Source organism: Phallusia mammillata, chromosome 7 (genome assembly GCF_965637545.1).
Source record: "Phallusia mammillata chromosome 7, kaPhaMamm4.hap1.1, whole genome shotgun sequence".
NCBI classification, from domain to species: Eukaryota; Metazoa; Chordata; class Ascidiacea; order Phlebobranchia; family Ascidiidae; genus Phallusia; species Phallusia mammillata.
In genome coordinates this window covers 20,955,076-20,975,705 of record NC_137258.1, presented here as the reverse complement: position 1 = coordinate 20,975,705, position 20,630 = coordinate 20,955,076, and the positions used below count along the sequence as shown (strand labels likewise).

The 20,630-nt window shown below is 36.5% G+C and overlaps 1 protein-coding gene across 3 annotated transcripts; it reads right to left on the bottom strand.

Annotated features, from left to right (window-relative positions):
- Positions 1–33: 33 nt before the first annotated feature.
- On the bottom strand, positions 34–20,091 carry LOC145237715 (phosphatidate phosphatase LPIN1-like). Of its 3 annotated transcripts, none has more exons than XM_080100681.1 (21): positions 19,927–20,091; positions 19,493–19,599; positions 18,820–18,995; positions 14,706–14,957; positions 13,959–14,057; positions 12,866–12,937; positions 11,837–11,952; positions 11,610–11,685; positions 11,341–11,414; positions 10,687–10,805; positions 9,986–10,104; positions 9,286–9,368; positions 8,317–8,486; positions 7,645–7,747; positions 5,625–5,838; positions 4,520–4,643; positions 3,527–3,762; positions 2,842–2,994; positions 2,658–2,766; positions 2,065–2,168; positions 34–1,456 (listed from the first exon to the last, which is right to left on the bottom strand). In XM_080100681.1, the coding sequence occupies exons 1-21, from the start codon at positions 19,997–19,999 to the stop codon at positions 1,303–1,305; spliced, it is 2,733 nt and encodes a 910-aa protein (XP_079956807.1). In that variant the 5' UTR covers positions 20,000–20,091; the 3' UTR covers positions 34–1,302. The 3 variants fall into 3 exon arrangements, with proteins under 3 accessions (XP_079956807.1, XP_079956806.1, XP_079956808.1); XM_080100680.1 differs by having other exon boundaries at positions 9,286–9,371; positions 19,927–20,090; XM_080100682.1 differs by lacking the exon at positions 13,959–14,057 and having other exon boundaries at positions 9,286–9,371; positions 19,927–20,090.
- Between the last annotated feature and the right edge of the window lie 539 nt (positions 20,092–20,630).

The following is a 20,630-nucleotide window of genomic DNA, read 5'->3' as shown; positions in this document are numbered from 1 at the left end:
CTGGTCTCAATGCAGACAAAACAAAGAAACATATAATCGAAAACACACATGTTTTATTGTTCTGCAGCATTTAGTCAAACAAACAAAATGGGATAGAGAAACTGCCTTAAAAAGAAAGAGGAAAGACATGGATTGTAAAAAGCCAGAAAAGTGCATGTTTGTTATTGGATAACCTGTTTAAATATGGGTATGAGTTATTTTTTCACAGTTTAGGATAGACCCATATATTGGTTAGGATAATGTTAAGTAAGGTTAGTGTAAGGAATGGTGTTGACACTGTTTTTGTGATAAGCGAAGTTTTGATATTAGACTGTACATAGGATGCTTTGTAAGTAATGGAAACGAATGCACAACATCGCAAGGCACATCACACAAACACAGGTCTGGGTCATTCAGCACCTTGCGAAAAGCTATTAGTTGGATTTAAACTAAAAAGGACAACAAATTTACATTGTTTTAAATAAGGAAAATGATCTACTGTTTGCGCTATAACACAAAGTCATGCAACAGTTGTAATTTGCGAGTCATGTAAAACGGAATGTTCTAATTTACATCCAAAAAATTTCCTAGCACTTTTATGGAACAATGTTCCTCACGAAAGGTGCACCAAAACCGAACCCTAAAGTTCATGGAGTTCAGTGAAAATCATGCATTGATATATACACAACACATAATTTTTTCACTAATGCACTAATTCAGGCCTGAAAATTTGCTAATTTGAGGTTTGTTTTTTGCATATGTTTTGCTCCACATAGTGGTATTTCATATGCTGGCACTTATTAGGAGACATACACTATAAGACAGGACAATTTGTAAAGGGCGTATGTACAAAGGGATACGGTTACCCACAAAAACACAAAAATCGCTCACACACTGTAGCTTATTATGCAACACATTCACATTTAATTGAAACTTGTCAGTCACAACAGAAATTAACAGTGGCAAATTGTATTTTATCAACTAGGAAGTAAAGAACAAAAACAAATAAAACACTATGTGCCTAAAAGACTTGATTATGTGAGGTCATAAAAGCAGTGTGAAACACAAAACATTATTTTGTACAACATTTTTTGTTGTTTTATGTTTCTGAAACAAACTTTTTGGAAACGTTTTTTTACAAGAAGTGTAAATTAGAAAGCATTTTCTAAACCACACTAAATACTATACAGGTAGTTTTTTAAACAAAAACAACACATGCCAACCCTCTTTACGCAGTCACATAATAATCACAAATGATTGGGCAAGTTTTTTACACCTTCTGTTGCTGTAACTACACACACAAAGTTAAGCATGGTTAAGTTATCAAGCCAAGTTAAACTGGTCAAAATCTTCATCAAATGCAATAACATCTTCCCTCCAAAATGTAAAATCACTGTAATCGTGAGCATCAGTGAAATCCTGTTCTTTGTGCATAGATGGAAAAAAGTTGTCCACCAGCTCGCCAAGACCAGAATACCTAAAACAAGCCAAACAATGCTTTTTTGCAACTTAAAGTGCCTGTGGTAATATCATTTGTCTGTGTGCTTCTGTTGGTTTCATATGGATGACCAATAGCAGTTGTCACTTAGTGTATTTAACCAGTGAATTTCCAAGCCTTACTGTACAAGTCACTTTGTACAAGCCCTACTGTACTTGTTGTTAGTTTTTATTTTGTGAACTTAATGCAACTTGCTATGGTGTTGAGTAATGATATTGCATGATTGATACATCAAATTGTCAATGTACATAAGCGGTGACAGCAACCACTTTGTGTTCACAAGGTAGTGGGTTATAATCCTATGTCAGCCACTTGCTTCTCCCAAAGCAAGAAACTTGTGGCATTGCTTCAATCCAGAGGAACCTTATAGGTTAAACTCATATTGAGTTTATCACAGTTAAGCATTGCTCAGCCCCAAGAATAAAAATGAAACAAACAAACATATTGAGGTTAACTACAAAATTTTATTTAAACAAAAAATTTTAGTGCTACTGAAAAGATCTTCATAAAATCTCAAGGACCAAAGTAGAATTTATGCCAATACTGGAATCAAACATTTTAACTAATTGTTTGCCTGTATCACTTACGAGGTGGTGTAGGTTGGTAAGGTCTCATGCTTTAGTTCCCCTCGGTGGTTGATTGTAAACATTCGATTAGTCGGAACGCCCACAGCTGTGTACGCTGACACATCCTGCAAGAAAAAGGCATTGTCTAAAGTTGGCTTCAAGCAGTTTTAATAAAAATAGAGGTTACAGTATGATTCACTTTAATAAGGCAAAGAACATATTCTATTAATATTCTACTACGTGAAACAAAGCATATTGCATAACAGTGCACAATGGTTTTGTAGAAAATTAAGTTGTTAAAAGTGTGGGGCAAAACTAATTGTTCAAGCAAACAATATATTGTCTGTTTAAGTGTGTGTGCTAGTATGATGTAGCAATGAATTGGTGACCAGAGCTTATGTGAAAATAGATGTACACTGTTAAACCTTGTTGGACCATTCTCATGTCACCTTTACCAAGTTTTGCTCAAGCGCCAAGAATAAGTTTGCAAAAAAAGAAACAAAACAATTTAGCTGATCGATACCAATACCCTGTCTCCGCCAAATCGTTAAAATGCAAACAGTTTGAAATTACAGTGCAAACCACTATAGTTGTGCAGTTTACTTTTCACTTACATTGGTTTTGTTGCCAAATCCAGCTACAAAGGGATTTTCTGGAAACAACGCCTTAATGTCTTTCAAGCATTCAATCTTGAATTTCTCCGGCTTTTTCTCAATCACCTCCCTGAAAGCACAATCATAAGATAGTTACATAGCTAAAAAACAATTGTAAAAAAACACTTTTCCCCACTAATCTTACCTTCGGAAAGCCATCATTAGAGACGTGGGTGATAAAAGGAGGGGTCCTGGGGGTAGGGAAACGCCCTGTTGGTTAATCCAGTTGAGGTATCCCTTTGTCATAGACGCCTGACCGATGGCTCGCGATGACACATATATAAACTTGTAGCCATTGCTGTTGAAAACAAATCATTTATGTAAATTTTTCGCATTCAACTTCAAGTCTAACAAATTAAGGCAAAAAACTCATGTTTATTACAGAGGGGTTGCCATACCGTCCTTATTTCTAAGATTTGTCCTTGTTTTTAAAGGCAACGTTTTAAAAAACTGTAGCCTATAGGCCTTATTTCTTGTTTTTGACTTCCTTATTTTGTCTTATTTTCAACAATTACAAAATATTTTTTCTCTAGCATTTGGTGTTGTGCAACATACAAAAACACGTTTGGGTCGTGATTTTGTGACATCATAAAAGAAAATATGAAAAGAAAATATGAAAAAAAAATATGACATGTGATATGTCATGGCTTGTAGAAGTGCAAAGATTTCTTCAAAAAATGTTTGTTTAGTTTCACATAAAAAAATATTTTTTGGTTGTCCTTATTTTGGGGTCCATGTCGATGGCAACCCTGACTGTAGACAATCCAATCCAAATATTGCATGTAATCACAAAAAATGATAAAAAGCATCCAAGAGATTGAAACCCCTACCTGCTGATGTTCTGGTACAGCTGTGCTACGCCACCTTGTGTCCAGTCCTTGCCTACCACGGGTAAAATTTGACCAAACACGTCCGATTTTGTGATGGTGCCATCTATGTCAGACACCACCAGCTTGTCCGACCATTTCCATAGAAAAACTGTTGCCGAGCAACGGGTTGTACCCTGGTATTGTGTTGTAACACTGAACGTAATTGTGTTGGAGCCCTCTTCAAGCCGTAGCTTTTTCTGAAATAAAAGCAAATGGTGTAGTAGTTTTTTTCACTTATACTGGTATGTATAAGTTATATGTGCTTAAATCAGGTCTTTGCTTTGCCCATAAAAATGTAAAATACAGTAAACCTCCGTTAAACCGAATTTGGTTAATCTGGATCAGGGGTTCCCAACCTGTGGTACGCGAAGGTTTTTCAGGTGGTAAGCGAGTAGCTTCCGTTTTTTTCCACAAAAGCCTGGTTTCACAACTTTATATTTTGTTTACAGTAAACAAAAACAAAAATCTCATTCAATTCAGTTGTGGTGCTTTAGTGTTAGTTTAGTAGGCCAATATTATTCTTCTGAATAAAATATGATTTGATCAAATTAGTTGTTCTGCAAGAAGTGGTACGCGTGGTAGTACAGAGCTTCCAAGTGGTACGAGATCGTAAAAAGGTTGGGAACCCATGATCTAGATTCTAGATCTTCGCCTAATCCGTACAAAACTTAAGGTACAAATGATTTGAAATGTGGTAAGGCTTGAACTTATCGACATCGGTTGATCCGGATCTTCGCAAAGTCCGCGGACAATTTATTTGGTCCAAACGGGTCCGGATTAACCGAGGTTCACTGCATATACAACTGCACAATTTCATGTTCTATTTGAATAAGTTTAAGAACAATACCGCATTGCTTTAACAAGCGTAGTTGTTATCGTCTTATGACTCATGGAACACCTTAACTTCGACCAAAATACACGATTTTGCTAATATAAAACAGTAATAGAGCTTACCAGTTGGTCTGAAGCTAGACGGGTGGTTTTGCGCATGGTCTTGCCACTGTGACTGCTGGTAGATGTCTTCACAGTCAAATGTTGGGAGTCACTTTGTGGGAAAATTTCGCGTGCTGAATGGGACCTAAGAAAGGCGAAATTCGATGTTACCATGGCTGACCATTCACCATCGCGAACTGCTAAGATCAGAAAGCCAACAACGTAAGCGTCAGGTTACCAGCAAACATAGCGGCCCTGCTTAATTGTAAAACCAGTGGTTCCCAACAGGGGAGGAAATTAATTTCAATTTTTACATGTGGTTTGTAAATAGTCACCTAGCTTTTGGAATATAACCTGTAGGGATGTGCCAAAATTGCAAATGTTCTGTTTGGTCGAGCACCGAGCATCTCACGTTAATGCTCGGTGCTCGGCCGAGCACGCTCGGTGCATTATGACGTCACAAAAATCCCCTTTCTACGTTTTAGCTCTACAAGGCCTCTTACGTCACAAGCGGTGTTTTAAGCTGTACAGGCCTCAGAAGTACACGTTTTTCCACAATCTAATACATTTGAAAAATCATTTGTTTTTGTTCATAGACACCCTTTCGAACACTAGTTACGTATGTTAACAGGGCATGAATATGCAAATTTAATGCTCGGGTCAGTTTGTGCAACTGCTCGACCGAGCACCGAGCATCAAAAATAGCGATGCTCGGTACCGAGTACTCGGGTTCTGGCTCGGCTCGGCGCATCCCTAATAACCTGTAAACTATATAAAACACCCAATTTTGAATAATCTTTGTATGGTTTAGCACCCATACATAGTCTGTTGGGGAGCAATGAAAACCTTTTGAATTGTTAAGTAAGGAATTCGTCGATAAAGGTTGGAAACCACTGATGTACAAAACAAACGATTAATCTGTTTAAGAACAGTTGCATTAATAGTATAAAGGCAAACACGAAACTATTAAAAGCCTCCGAGGATCTAGTGTTTGCGGATGCGGCGTGTGGCCGGAAATGAGATCATTATGCGATGCGGAAGTGACGCGTTTTTCGGAAAACGCATTTCTAAACAACCACACAGCGTACCGTGTTTACCACCAGTGTTTCACAAAAAGTTTTTTTACCTTTTCAAGCTAGGCTCCATAATGTTGGCGACCTCCGTCTCCGTGGACATCACAGCGTCGCTTTCCGTTTGTCGCCTGTCGCGTCCGCTGGATGGCGGTGTCGAGCTCACGACGGGTGTTGCCACCGAGAAGGACTTACCCAATGGCGTGTGTTGCTTAGTAACTGGTTCAGGAAATTTGGTCGGCGATTGAGGAGCTGAGGTCGAATCGGTCTCTGTGACGTAATAATAAAATCATTGTTATTTACGAGGTTTAGACAAATCGGAAAATGTATTGGATTAAAAACGATTTATTTTTTAAGCATGTACAAAACAATAGCCACGTTTTGAAATAGAGCATTTTTGCTCTATTGTGCGATTTACGTAAGAAGGTCAGATTAACATGAAAAACTGAAAGATTTATAACGCGTATAACTACGTGGTATTATTTTTTGACCAAAGAGAACCAAACTTTTCCATAAATTTATAAGGTGGTTTTAAAACAGTAAAAACAACATAATAAAAAAATTAAATAATCAGTCAGTTCCTTTGTATGCAATATCCTAAACGCTAAACAAACTTCCACCTAATTTATTGTTTATTTACGTTTAAACTCCATTAGGACGCGATACACTAAAGAGCGAAATAACAACACCACGCAACTATGCACACAGGGATCAAAATCAGTATTTTCAAAGGTCGTGTTTGGTAAAAGAATTAATTTGATTACTGGATATGAAATGCTGTATTGATCGCTTGAAAAAGGAACAATACCCCTGCGGCATACTGCCCTATTGCTGTGGAAATGTTCTGCACCAGAAATTTATAACAAATCATGCCTGCAATTTTAAGCCCCAATTTAGATCGAAATCATTGTTTACGAAATGGTTGATATGTGTACACATTAGGGATGGGTACTCGGTACCGAGCGGTGGTCGGCCGAGCAGCTGCACAAACTGACCCGAGCGTTAAATTTGCATATTCACGCCCTGCTAACATACGTAACTAGTGTTCTAAAGGGTGTCTATGATCAAAAACGAATGATTTTTTAAATGTATTAGATGGTGGAAAAACACGTTCTTTATGGGCATGTACAGCTCAATAAAACACCGCCGGTGACGTAAGAGGCCTTGTAGAGCTAAAACGTAGAAAGGGGATTTTTTTGTGACGTCATAATGCACCGAGCGTGCTCGACCAAACAGAACATTTGCAGTTTTGGCACATCCCTAGTACACATAGAAGCATACTGGATATATAACTGTACTTACAAATAATTAAACACTGATTGATGTGCGCATGGCCATTCGCGCTATCAAAAGCAACCTACATGGCTAATTTAGGCCTTGGGTCACGTAATTTTCAGGTTTGAATTAAAACATTGCGTAAGTGCAACAATACTACCGTATTATTAATGCACTAAAAAGAGTAAACAAGTTTCTATGGTGCTTGAAAATAAACAGGGGCTTTTATCTGGCTTGCGAAATGACAGTGGTCGATAACTCCCAGCAGTCTCATTAATAATTTAACGGAATCGATGTAAGGCCAGTCTCCAAAACCAAAACATGCAAAGCAATATGCAGGTAGCAGACAAACTCATGCGCATAATACAAATAACCATAGCCGCAATGAAGTAAAATGTTAAGTAAAAAATTTGAAATAACTTACTTCATGTGAATAAAGATATTACATGTGACAAAAAATGCTTAACAAAAACATTTTTTGTGTAAACTTGCATATCAGACAATTTAAGGCAATTACCACGTTTAAGACATTGTTCTTAAAATTTCCATGTAACTATAGTTGACTGCTATACTTATTCAAAATTATACTTTTAAAAAGCTTTTTTTTTTTCATATATTACGAAACAATATGTCATAAAACAATATGCATATGTCAATATTAGAAAATGGTGTTTAACTGTTTGAAATCTAGAATTTTTAAACCGTTTTATTCGATGCTCGATTTTTTTAACGGTACGCTCAATATCCAATACCCGGGTACTTAAATCGGGTCATTCTTAATTGTAATTACATTCTACTTACGGGTAACGTCAGCTTTGCTGCTCGGACGTCGCCATAACCATCCCATGAGACGAGAGTGTGTTTGTGACGGTTGCGTGGACTGTACGACCCTCTCCAAGCAGTCCTGTGCAAAATACATGCGGCACTGAATAGAAGTGTAGGACTAATAGTTAGGTATAGTTGACCAGGAAGAAATTGCTTACAAGAAAACTACATGTAACTGCCTACTGTTTGCTTTTCCAAAGAAGTATTTAATTCTTGCTAATTGGAAAAACAGCAGATCATTTCGCATAAGCTTTAGAGACCAGTTTCTAATGTTATTCTAGTTTCCCGGCCATTGTTTGTTTTACAAAATTTTTCATTGTGTTAAAAGCAAAGCTATAGCTTATTGTTTTATTGTTTACAACTAAACTTTTTACGTTTGTTTATCACCCAGTATAATACTTTAAGGCACATTTGGGCAGTTTAAAAATATCATTCTTAAAAGTTAAATGTCTAATAACATGCGATGCTTTTGTCAACCAATATTATTACCTCATTGAAATACAACAATATATACAAGTTATTGATAACCTAAGAAAGTTACAAAATTAACACTTTTGAAATAACATTTTTGTGAAAAATACCTTTAGAACTTATATTTTGTATTTGTTTGTCCCTAGGACACATCAGTTAAATTGCATTCATACTTACAGTCGTCAAGGGTCTTCGGAAGACGGCCAAAGACATAATGACTGGGGCTGCAGACTGCCATGTCAAATACCGGGATTCCCCTAATCTGATAACCAGGTTGGGATCGTTGATAATTGGCAAAGGATCGCGTACGAAGGATTCATAGCTTATCTGTTTCTCCGCGAACTTTACTAAAAAATATAAATGTTCTTGATTAGGGATGGGCCGAGCGTATCCAGATTCCGTGCTACTCGGTACCGAGCATCGCTGTTTTTGATGCTCGGTGGTCGGCCGGTCACTTGCACAAACTGACCCGAGCATTAAATTTTGCATACTCAGGCCCTTCCAACATACGAAACTAGTGTTCGAAAGGGTCCAAGAACAAAAATGACTGTTGTTTTAAATGCGTTAGAAGATGGAAAACGCGTACTTCTGGAGCCGGTACAGCTTAATACACCGCTGGTGACGTAAGAGACCTTGGAAAGCTACAAAACTACCGTGGAATTGGGAAATGCTAGCAAAATTGCAACATGAGGCTTGTTGTGAAGTCTGGCCTGAATCAAGCCCGTTTTTCGAACTTAAGCCCGAACCCGAGAAAAATATAGCCTGCGGTGGGATTCGAACCCACGAAAAGAGTCTTTCCGGGACTCGCGCTCTACCAATTGAGCTACGCAGGTGTAGCGGTGAACCCGTCGAAAGTCGAATCACAGCAAGCACCGTTGTCTGCCTTGTATGCTGCATTTGTCAGCTTCGTGGTAATTTATATCTAAACCGTTTTTCCACACAAGGTTTTTATAGCTTAACGGCGCAATTAAAAGCAAAGAATAAACATGGACAACTTAAAAAGAACAACTAAGTAACGTGCGCTGTCTTCAATAGCAACATAAGTAAAATTAACAAACAGTCACAAAAGCAATTGAATCTAATAATAAGCAGGTTTTTGTCGAGGATAACTTTTTCTTGTTCGGTACCTATATTTTATCTGCTTACCCGGATCCACACTACCCGCTCCGGATCCGGAACCGAATCCACACAAGGATATAGTGACGTCACGTTGGTCTTCCATACCTTCACTGCTATAAAATATTAAAGTAAATTTACAACGGAAATTATTAAGCAACTGGATGTTGGAAATTTAGTTATTCTAATTTCGAATACGCATTGCAATTTATGCAACGGATTCAAACATATGAACATATGACAAGTTTCTTAAATTCTAAATGCTAGATTAGGGGTGCTTAATAAGGTGTACGAGTGTCCCTTTAAGTACGAAACATCCAATACCAAAAACAGTCTTAAAAAATGCTTTTGAATATTCATGAAATTACATACACAAACCACCACTCGAATGAAAAAAAAATATCAGTTTTACTTAGATTTCATGTCAATTACTACAATTCGATTTACCACTGTCAGTTATTGTTGAGGAGAGGTACAAAAATATCACGAAAACTTGATTGACACGGGGACAAAATAGGTTAAAAGCCACTCCGTTAAACAATGCAAAATAAGACCAATTATAAGCGACAATGAAAATATTACAAGGAGTTTAACAGTGTTTTTTACCCATTGCAATAGCATAAGTATTTACATTTAAAAACTGTGCACTGCGTAACTGAGCAAATCAACGGTAATATGCAGCAGTGCCTTTATTGTAGAAACTTTAGCGTCTGTTTTCTCTATCACTTACCTATTGTCATCTTGAATCTGGCAATCAGTCCCACTGTCTATATCACTTCCACCTGGACTTACTGCCCGTTCGATCCCATCTACTTGGGCGACTGCGTTGCTTGGGAGGTGGCTAGTTTGCTGCAAAATTTTTGGTAATATTTTGTCAGTGTTAGCATATGGGCTAATTGAGTCAGTTACATCAGTATGCCCAAGCCTAATCCGACTTACAACCCTGGGTCATGGCATGGTATACCACGGTATACCACAGAGTTAAACGGGCCTGAAATTGGAGCCCGAACCCGAATTTTTGAGAAGTCCGTTTAGGCCTGAAAGTTTGATTGACAGGCCTATACATTGAAGACTCAGAAAATATCAAAACAAACAAATAATAGACCATAATGGAAAATTATTCTTAAACAAGGCGTTTTAGGGCCGTTGGGCATTAAGTGGGGTCCAGCAACTGTCTCAGCTAGTTATTCAACAAAAATACTGACACAGAGTGTAAAAGCAGGCCCGAATCGTTTTTTTTAAGAAACCTAAGCCCGAACCCGGCCCGACTTACAAATCTGACATAACAGTAGTCAACAAAAAGAATCGGTATGAAGGTAGGTGCCATGAGAAAGATAAAACAGAATCTACTTGTAATGTTGTGAAACTAGTTGTACGTGCAGAACGATTGAAAAAAAGGTCTTAACAAAAAAAAGGATTTTGCACTTTTACCTGTAGATACAAGTTGGCTTGTGAAGGTTCAAGGCTGAGAACGTCATCCAAATATAAACCGTCCGTGTCTTTACGTTGACGTGTTCCTGGTTGTGATTTGGTTGAATTTGTTGAAGGATCTTAAATGAGGTTATAAAATTAATGACTTTAAAACTATTTAATCATAAACACTACTGCCAAGGTACTGGTCTATATAGAATACATCGTTCAGACGTTTCGACAATCTCTGTTGTCATCATCAGTGCAATTACTTTTCAAGTCCGCGTATAGTGTTCCTTAAAACTATGTTGTTTTGAAGTTGCCAAAGCCAAAATTTCAAATCATACAAAGTAGATCATTTTTAGCATGTTTCAAGAAACATGTACAGTAAATTCTTGGTTAATCCGGACCCGTTTGGACAAAAAAATGTCCGGATCAGGCTATGATTCGGATTGACCAGCGTCGATTAGTTAAAGCCTTCATTTGTACCTAAAGTTTTGTCTGAATTTAGCGAAAATCGAGATTGATCGAATCCAGTTTAACCGAGGTTTGCTGTATTTTTCATCTTTGAGATTTACAATTGGTTCGTTTTGTTGGTGCGGTTTTGACAAGACCATTTTCATCACTGGGTTGCAATTAAAATCATTTAAAAACGAAGCAACGCGAACTACTTACTTCGCGTTTTCTGTGCATTGACTTCAACTTCGTTTTCAACAACGACGGAATCAACGCCAGAAACTTGAACAGTCCTGCGCAAAAAGTAACAATGCCAAATTTTTATCTATAATCCTAAAAATATATGATTCTATTTGAATAAGAATTGAGGGTGGTATTAAATCGGCGAAATCGATATTATATATATGACATTGCAAAACGAAAACACGGACTGTTTTAAGTGTACTGAACGTTATTATCTATGATCCAATGGCAAGTGGCAAATTTACCTGAAGTAGGATTGGTTGAACGTGTCAACTTCGTCTTTGAGATCGATAGGCTCATCCGACGAAGATGAATCTCGTCCTATTAGGGGTCAAGGGTCAATTAAAACCGCAACGCAAGCTTACAAGCACATACTTCATACCTCAAACACACAATAAAAACAGACACATACACATACAGACATCAGAGAAAAGGCCTAAAAACACGGTAGAGGTATGCAATGCCAAGTTACCTCCATTCCTCGCAGGAAGTTGCCCCCAACCCCACATAACTCCCCTTTGATGGCGAGGGTCTAAGGCTTCAGAGTCGCTGAATGGACTTTGGTGCATATTGAGCCCAGTTGGACTGCTGAATATGAAAACAAGATAAGTTTTATTTGACTTTAAGGTATGTAGTGGTTTTTCAATGGTGCGCCCTGGAAGGTAGCCTATAGCAAGGTGTGCCCGCAAGATAACGAAAAAGTTACTTGTGATCCCCAAATTTATTGACGATTTTTTTTCTAGTGTATTTGAAAATATATTTTTTGGTTGCACACTAAGGTAAAAAAGTTTAAGAAAGACTGTTCGTCGGTTAACACCAAACATATTTTTGGTATTGGTGTATAGGTGCGTTTTGATATGTGTATGATAATTAGCTGATCGGGCAAAAAGGCTACAATCAATCAAAAAACACATATGGGGAGACATATTGCCGTTAAATAATCCAAAGTCCGGCGTATAAAACCCTCGGATTACATATGTTGAGAACAGTAACCACCGGAAAACTGCGACTGTGGGGGTTGATTATCTATACTTTATTTCCTTTAAAAGAACGTACGCATGTTGCTTAACGGTTAAACCAGCCACTAGATATGTTGCAAACAGCAGCACGTTAGAAAGGGTCAAACGCGATCAAGCAAGGTGAGGTTGTTACATATGTCATATACATTTCACACAGCATTGTAAATGGCATTATACAAGGGCATGTAAAGGATATAACCACGATGTTGGTTTTTTCATTGGAATAATACAAACATTTCCATTGTGTTGTTTACATGCCCACGGAGGCCGTACGAGTTCAAAATGTTGTTATGAATTCTCAGTGTTTTTGAATTTCAAGGTGTTCCGAAATTTCCTATTTTTAAATGACAGAAAATTGCCGAGTTTAGTGATATGAATTTGAATGGCGGCATTTGCGCAAAACCCAAAACCTACATATTAGCACCGGTTTTAGAAACACGAAACAAAACAAACATTATGCAAGGAACAAAGGAAAAACCCACTTGTCCATCATCGGCAACTCGCTGTCTGATTGGACGCATCGTATCGAAGAAAACTCCGCCCCTTCGACGTCACTGAAAAGGTTACTAAAGGTCAAACTACGGCAATATTTCTTTAAAGTTTTAAACAGTTCTGCAATTAACAAATATTTCTAGTTTTGCAATAAGAAACATTTTTGAAAAAAACAAAATAAAAATCTACGCACAATTATTTTCTGTGATGTCAAAATAAAAGAGAAAAAAAGGATGATTAATTAGCATGCAATTCACAGCAATGATAAACAACATTATTGTTCAATCAAACTAAACCAAAGGGATTAATACAGCTTTATCTCTATAAACTAGGTTGTTAAACCCAAGCTAGAAGTTGGTTATGTATATTAAGTACTCGGTTTAAAAAGTAAATTAGATAATCTCGTCTTTAAAACATTATAATTGAACACATTTAAAGGCTAAATCAGATTATAAAGGCTAACTAATGGATACATTAAATTAATTTGCTTTTGTTAAACAACTATATTGCTTTCAATAATGGCATTTTCATTGCAAAGTCCAAAATAGTTCACATCCTATTAAAATAGAGGACTTATGTTTAAATAAATTTAACTTTTATGCATAACCCAAACTTTGAAATTGTAAACATGCATTGTAAACAGAAAAAATGTAATAATTTCCTTATAAAAGTTGTTTTCTTGCCTAATACAATAATTAGGCATAAAAAAAAACTTTTCAAAATATACAGTAAATAAAAAAATCTAACACAATAATTCCAAATATTACTCTTTTGGAAGAAAATGATTGGATTATTAATGCTTTTACATTTAAACATATTACTTAACATATTTGGCACATATAACCAAAAAATTAGAACTCAACCAAAACTATAAAATTTGACAATTCTCAGTCATTATTTGGACAGCTAAAACCAATATCCAATGGTTCTAGCTTCTGTTCAATATTTTTAAGACAGTTATGATTTCAAAATTTCAGTAGTAGCATGATTTTTAGGTGATAAAATTAGATTTAATCAAGAAGAAAAGGTCATTCAGCTTCAAGCAATATTTTCACTCAATCTGCATCAAATATGCAGGTGTACCTTGACCAGCTCTCAGACAGAGAGAGACTACCGTCGCTTAGTGAGTCATGGCTTGTAGATTTTGTGATGCGAAGTGTTGGCACACAAGAACTAGCCAGCCTGTTTGTTTGCAAAGAAGTAAAAAAGAAAGAATAGAAAAGTAAAGAAAAAATGAGTTTTAAAAGATTTTTCAAAAGCTAAAAGAATCCTAATTTAAGACATTTATTTTCAGAGAAATTTTGCATAGTGATAATATCTAAAAATATGATAGCCAAATTTATTTGTAGAAGTATGGCGTTTTATCCTTAGGTTAAGTTTCACAGATAATATTTTTAGCATGAGAGAATATGTACCTTCAATCAGGTTTAATTAAAAAAAAATATTTTAGTGTTTGGTTGTGTTGAAAAACAGTTCTAACATATTGAGAAATTATTCTGGTTGTTGAGATGAAAATATTAGACATTCTTTTTCACTCTTTTCACAACAACATATTGTACACCCCACAAAACACAAAAAATTATTGAATTTTCAAAAAAAATATAAAAATTGATTCACCTATATACATTAGTACTATAAAAACAAACAATGTACATTAACTACACAAAAATCTATGATCAAATGCTGCATTGTTAGGAATATGGAACATTTTTGGTTGCAAAATTCGAAAAAAAAAGTCTTTCAGAATGCAACTATAACTTCTTGTTTTGCATTTACACCGACGTCAATACTTTGACTCATTACATTAAAACATAATTATTTTCAACTTACTGGTAACTGTCGTTTGAGTTTAAGCTCATACTTCTTATCATATCACTGTGTTCTTCTGGTGGGGTCCTCATCTCTGCGGAGATGTTGTTACTGACGAGATCTTCCTCTGTTTCAGAGCTAGATCCCGGCTTGTTGTCTTCTAGAATAGAGTTGTTGTTTGAAGCAATGAAGCTCCGGCGTTTGCGCTTCTTCCTCTTGCGACGTTTACCACTTTCGCTCACATTTTGCATAGCAGCTTGTAAATCGTTGTCGCTGAAAAATAAACAAATTAACTAGAAGGGTATATTTTGAAAAGTTTATTAGCATTTGTAAACTCATGGACACCAATACATGCAATTGCAACAACACATGCTTTGAGATGAAATTTTACAGGGTAACCTTCCAGGAAGGACAGATTTTGAATTTTATAAAACAGAAGAATCATGAACTTATTAAACAGTGGGTACTTTTACCAATAAGGGCACGGCAAAAATTTGTAAATATAAAATAAATATGCATGTTTTGATACTTCACAATAATGATATTGTGTACTTTTAACACCTAAAATAGTGTTACTGTGTACCATATAATAACCATAATAGTTTCGTAAATAGCATCTCCAAGGACCACTCATGCGTGTCATCACATGACTGAGTGACCTAAGGTTACCCGACCTGATATCAAAACGTGATATAGTTCACACCATAGCAAACGGGAAGCCTAAACGAAGTCACGTACGGAGAATTTTTTAACCCTCGAGCAAACCTGAACAATAATCCACAAACCAGTGCGAAATTTAAAAAATGCGTATGACGTAAGCAAACTTGATGACTCATCACATATTTTTGGGCGCTGACATTCAACGCAAGGTGTTATCAGGGCAGGTAAACATCGGCTGTGTACTCTTTGTGTATCAAGCGCAATAACTAATGTTTGTCAAAGATAGTTGAAACAGTCTGACATGGCAGGGCGTTGCCTAGATTTTTAAAGACCAACAGACCCAAGTATGTTTTTGTCTGAATTGGTGTGCTCGCTTTAATACACAATAAACTTGTTTAACGTTGCAAAACTTTAGGACACTGTTTCAAGCAATCAAAACTGTGCTTGTAACCAGTTTAGAAAGGATTTATAGACGCATTTCATTCATTTTGTTGTAAAAGCGACTTCCAATGCCCGTTTTGAGGGTGACACGATAATTGCCTTAGCTCCAAAATTTTAGGACACTGTCCCGGGGTTACGCATGCTAGGTTACTGCAGGTCAAAAAATGGCGCGGTTGGTGCACCACGAAACCACAAAGCGGAGTTTTTACTAATCATGATTAATAATAGCGTGATTGTATGAACCTGTGTATTGGTGTTTTGTACACACACCAATACACAGGTTCATACAATCTCGTTTTGTTTGTTTTGTCCAAAAGGTTTAAAGTCGAAGTTACTGTCACTGTACTAGATTGTTTCATTTCAGTCAAAACCTTTGTTCCTTTGCGCTAAGTTATATGTGATGTAAACACATTAATCCTTTCGAAACCCACTGGTATTTAAAAATTACAGAGCGGATAGCCGTATTTATCCCTCTTTGAATCATTATTGCGTGTACCTTAACATTAGGTCCAACTTTAAAGCCGCTAATTGCTGGTTGTTTTGCAAAGGGGAAATTAGTTTTACGTCATGAAATTATCGCATACAAATGTCCACAAATTTACGACAAACAAAATAGAGTGAAAAAATTCTTTTTCTTTGTTGCGCCATCACTGGAAACCGGCTTGGCGCGTAAAACTCTACAAAGCTAGGTTATTTCCCGGATACAGCCATTTTTGTGTTCACTAGACCGTACAGACACGTAGTTTTAACACGCACGGCCAAACACGGAATTTCATGGGATAGTTTAAAAATGTTTGACGTATTTCGAACGGAAATTGAGTTAATTTGGGGCGATGTAAAGCAACCGGCAGTGTTTTGAAGTAAAGGTTGTGATCTGACTATTTCACATCAACTGTTTTTGACCCACATAAATTTTGGCAAACAGCTCTGTTTTGAAGATTTAAATTCGGGGAACACGTTTTCCGTTCTAAAAAGTTCTAAATTAAGAAGTCCATGACATGGCAAAAACAAAAATTCTTGTAATTCTTAAGCAGAAAAAAACTTGTGTTTCCGATAACAGTTTTTTAATTGTAGGTAGAAAAACCCCAAAACCCGAAATACCACAGTACAACGACTAATCTTAAAGTTTTGTGCAGGTAATTGTAACGAAATTTTAATATGTGTTGCATTGGCAAGTCCTAGTGTCAACGGGCAGTTTAAGCACATTTTACAAGAACGTTTTGTAAACTTGAATATCGCCAATGTAAAACCATTATTAATTTGAGACAAAGGTATTGACACCCTTTGAATTGTAAGTAAGCTGCAGACAGTGCACACTGTTTCGACCTATACCAAACTCCAGTTTGTTTTGAGTAACATTAAATGGTATATATTTGTTGTTTAGTGTAGTGGTAAACTGGTAAAATGTGTCAAGGTACTACACAATAATTTTAGCTAGCATTGCAGTAAACAAACACAGGAACAGCGAAACTGTCGTTTTACTGCATTTGTCAACTTTTGTCAATTCGGGCGCCGCTGGCATTTGAAGACGCAATTACCACGTAGACGTATTAACTTCCACGCAACAGAAACATACGATTGTTGCACCATAGCAGTTTTACCACAGCTTGACAAACTATGACTCATATCATCACGTCATTGCTTTTAACACCAAACAGTCAGTGTTTGCCAAATACCATAACATTTTAGTGCTGTGCTTTCATTTTTCGTTTAAAAGCAGCGTTAGTTTAAATAGAAACGCAAAAAAACACCTCTTGAACACACACAATAATATCAGTTCAAATTTACGACAGTGTGTTTTCAGTCAAATGACCAGTTAAAGGTCTAGGCTGGATTTAAGATAACGTTTATTGTGCGCTCGAAAACCAAGTCTAGAGTAAACTAGCATTACTTAATTTTGCAAAACACTGCGAACTAAAAACCGCAAAATTTGCGATAAACAACCATCGAAAACTGACAGTCAGCGCTAACGCCCATTTAGTCAACCAATCACGTCAACTAGGCCATAGGTAACTTCAGGTCATAGCGAGTGGCGCTTCGCTCGTACCACCCGGGAAGCAACGATTTCTGATATCTGGTCGCCGTTTTGCCGCAAAAGCGCTTTGCAAAATGCAAGGTCATCAAATCAGGTCGCCATGTCGCGCAACCGGTGCTATTTGGTAAAATAAGGGTCGTTTTTGTGGCATTGTAAAGGGCGGTTTAAGAGAACATGTAGCTAGAGAATAAGGTTTCAATGTGGTAAGATGGAATTAATTAGCCAGTCTTTTTCCTTCTAATCCAGAAAATACAAAACAAGTAGGGACTACTCCCGATTTTTAAAAACATTGTCTCCACATTTTACATTCCATTTCTTACAAAAGCTCACCACCGAGCCAAAAAGATTCCACAACTGAAAATCTACTGTGTTACACAGAAGTACGCGCATTTGCAAAAAGAAAGGGCACCGTAGTTGCTCAAGGCTTGTTTGACGAAAGCAAGAAGCCGGTACTCGTGTGGTCAATGGCACGATAAGTGCGTGTATTGGCGTGTTGCTGAGGTCTGTTTAAGAGGGCTTAGCCAGTTTTTGCAGCATAAATCCTGTCACTTAAATCACTACGTGGAAAAGGCAAAAGTCAAATGGCGTTGTTCTATGAAAAAGAAATGCTTTTTAAGCATAGTCTTTAAGCTGGCAAAGCAAGAACAAATGCCTAAAAGCAAAGTTAAACAAGGTGCACAACATACATTAGAGCCTTGTTCCAAAAAAACAATGGTTGCTCTGATAAGAATCAAAGAACCAACCCCGCATTTGTTCAAGTAACAGTCTATACAAGCCAAAAAGTAAAACTGTTTGACTTTACAATCAACTACACATGGTTATTTTAGGGTAAAAAATTTAAGGTACAAACGATTTGTAATGTGGGAAGGCTTTAACTAATGGACATCGGGTAATCCAGATCTTCACTTTATTTGAACGAATTTTTCGGTCCAGACAGGTCCAGATTAAAAAGAGGTTTACTGTATTTTGACAATGTTTAATAAAAAGTGAGTAACTTACAAAACATTTGGTGGTTCATCAGTTGGTGTAGAAGGTCTTGATGGAAGTGGGGATGTAATTAACCGAAGTGGAATCGCTTCTTCACCGTCAAACTCCTCAAGAAAGAATGCCTCACCTTGATCTCCAAGTTTCATGTGTAATTCTCTGATCTTTTCATCATTTATGTGAATGTTTACCTACAAATAGCAGATGTGAAACAACAGTAGTTAAAACCCAAAATTCTTTATGACCACAAACGGTGACTTTCCTATTTATATGTTGCCAGTTTAAGTACTCAATGTCCTACTAAACAAATGATTGTATACAACATTTGCAAACAAAAACAAATGAGCCCCATCGTACACGTACATGCAAATTGGTAAATGTATTATTGGACATTTTCACATTCCAAAGGACAAACTAGTAGAAAGCATGAACAAAACAACTAGAAAAATTTACAAAACATTATTAATGAACAACCCAAGTAAGAAAGTAAAAAATGCATTGTTCTGTAGTACTGTATTACACAACATGGTGCAACAAAGAAATAGCAAGCATGTCTAATATGTAGGCTATGATACATCAGTTATGTATATACCAGACTACATTATTCATACAAACAAGTTTTACCGACCGTTTGTTTGTTCAATGACTTTGCATTCGATACTTAATTAAACAGAGTTTAGAAGCCCACCATTTTCTCTTTGGCACGAAGAACTCCAAGCTTTCCAAATCGTACATGGAATGGTGAAGCTACCAGTGAACCATCAGGCTGCTCTACGACCAGAATGTCAATTGCACCTACGGCAAAATTAAAACAATGTCATTTTTACTGCCACAAAAACTGTGTTCTCTTGTACAAAGCTTGTATAATCAGATTTAGTATTTAATATCAATAGCTTTCTAATTAGAAATGCAAAAAGTTTGTTTTTTCATATTAAACCAAGAGTTAAGAATAAAGAGAAATGATAGACAAAAGAGACCCCATAAATCTTTCTTGTGGCACAGACATAGTACAACTGTGATTATTAGAACATTAGCAACTATATCCCACTAGTTAAATCTAAAACAATTTTTAATAAAATCACAAAGTCTTTAATGTTGTGTCCATGAAAAACATCTCCGAACCTGTAAGTGTTGCTGGGTTGACTTGGTTATACCATTGCTTTATATATCCCAGACTTTTGTACACCATATTCATCTTGGCTGGCTTAGTTTTACTTCAGTGCTATTGTATAATCTTTTAGTTACATTGCACACAAACTAAAAACAGAAAGAAAAGGTCACAACACATGCAAATGTTCAATAATATAATGTACACATATTGATTATACTTTTATGGTACCAACTTCTAAAACTTTATTTGATGCAACATTAACTTTGCTGTAAACATGTTTATGAGTTTTGTAAGCAGCAATTAACTCCACCACTTTGTACAAGCCACTTCCTAACAAAACACAACAAAATCTTGGTGTGGTCTGCAGGCAGTGACAAGAGATTTATGATGAACCATTATTCAGTGCAAAACTGCCATTATAGTCATAACTCCTGAATGTTTTTGTTAGTACAGGCAAACTGTAAACTGCTTTAGCAACAGAGACTTTTTCAATAAAAACACAACTCATACAAAAAAAAATGATAATTAACCAGACTACTATTTTTGTGTTACTTTCTCTATGATCAGTTACAAATCATATCTAGCAATATGTATCTGATATAACCAACCATTCAACCATGGTCTGCTATCTGCATATTCATGTACTTTGTATTATTATGGTAGAAGCCTTGCAAGTTGCAAGTTAAGCAAACGGTTATCTTTCAAATATATTCAC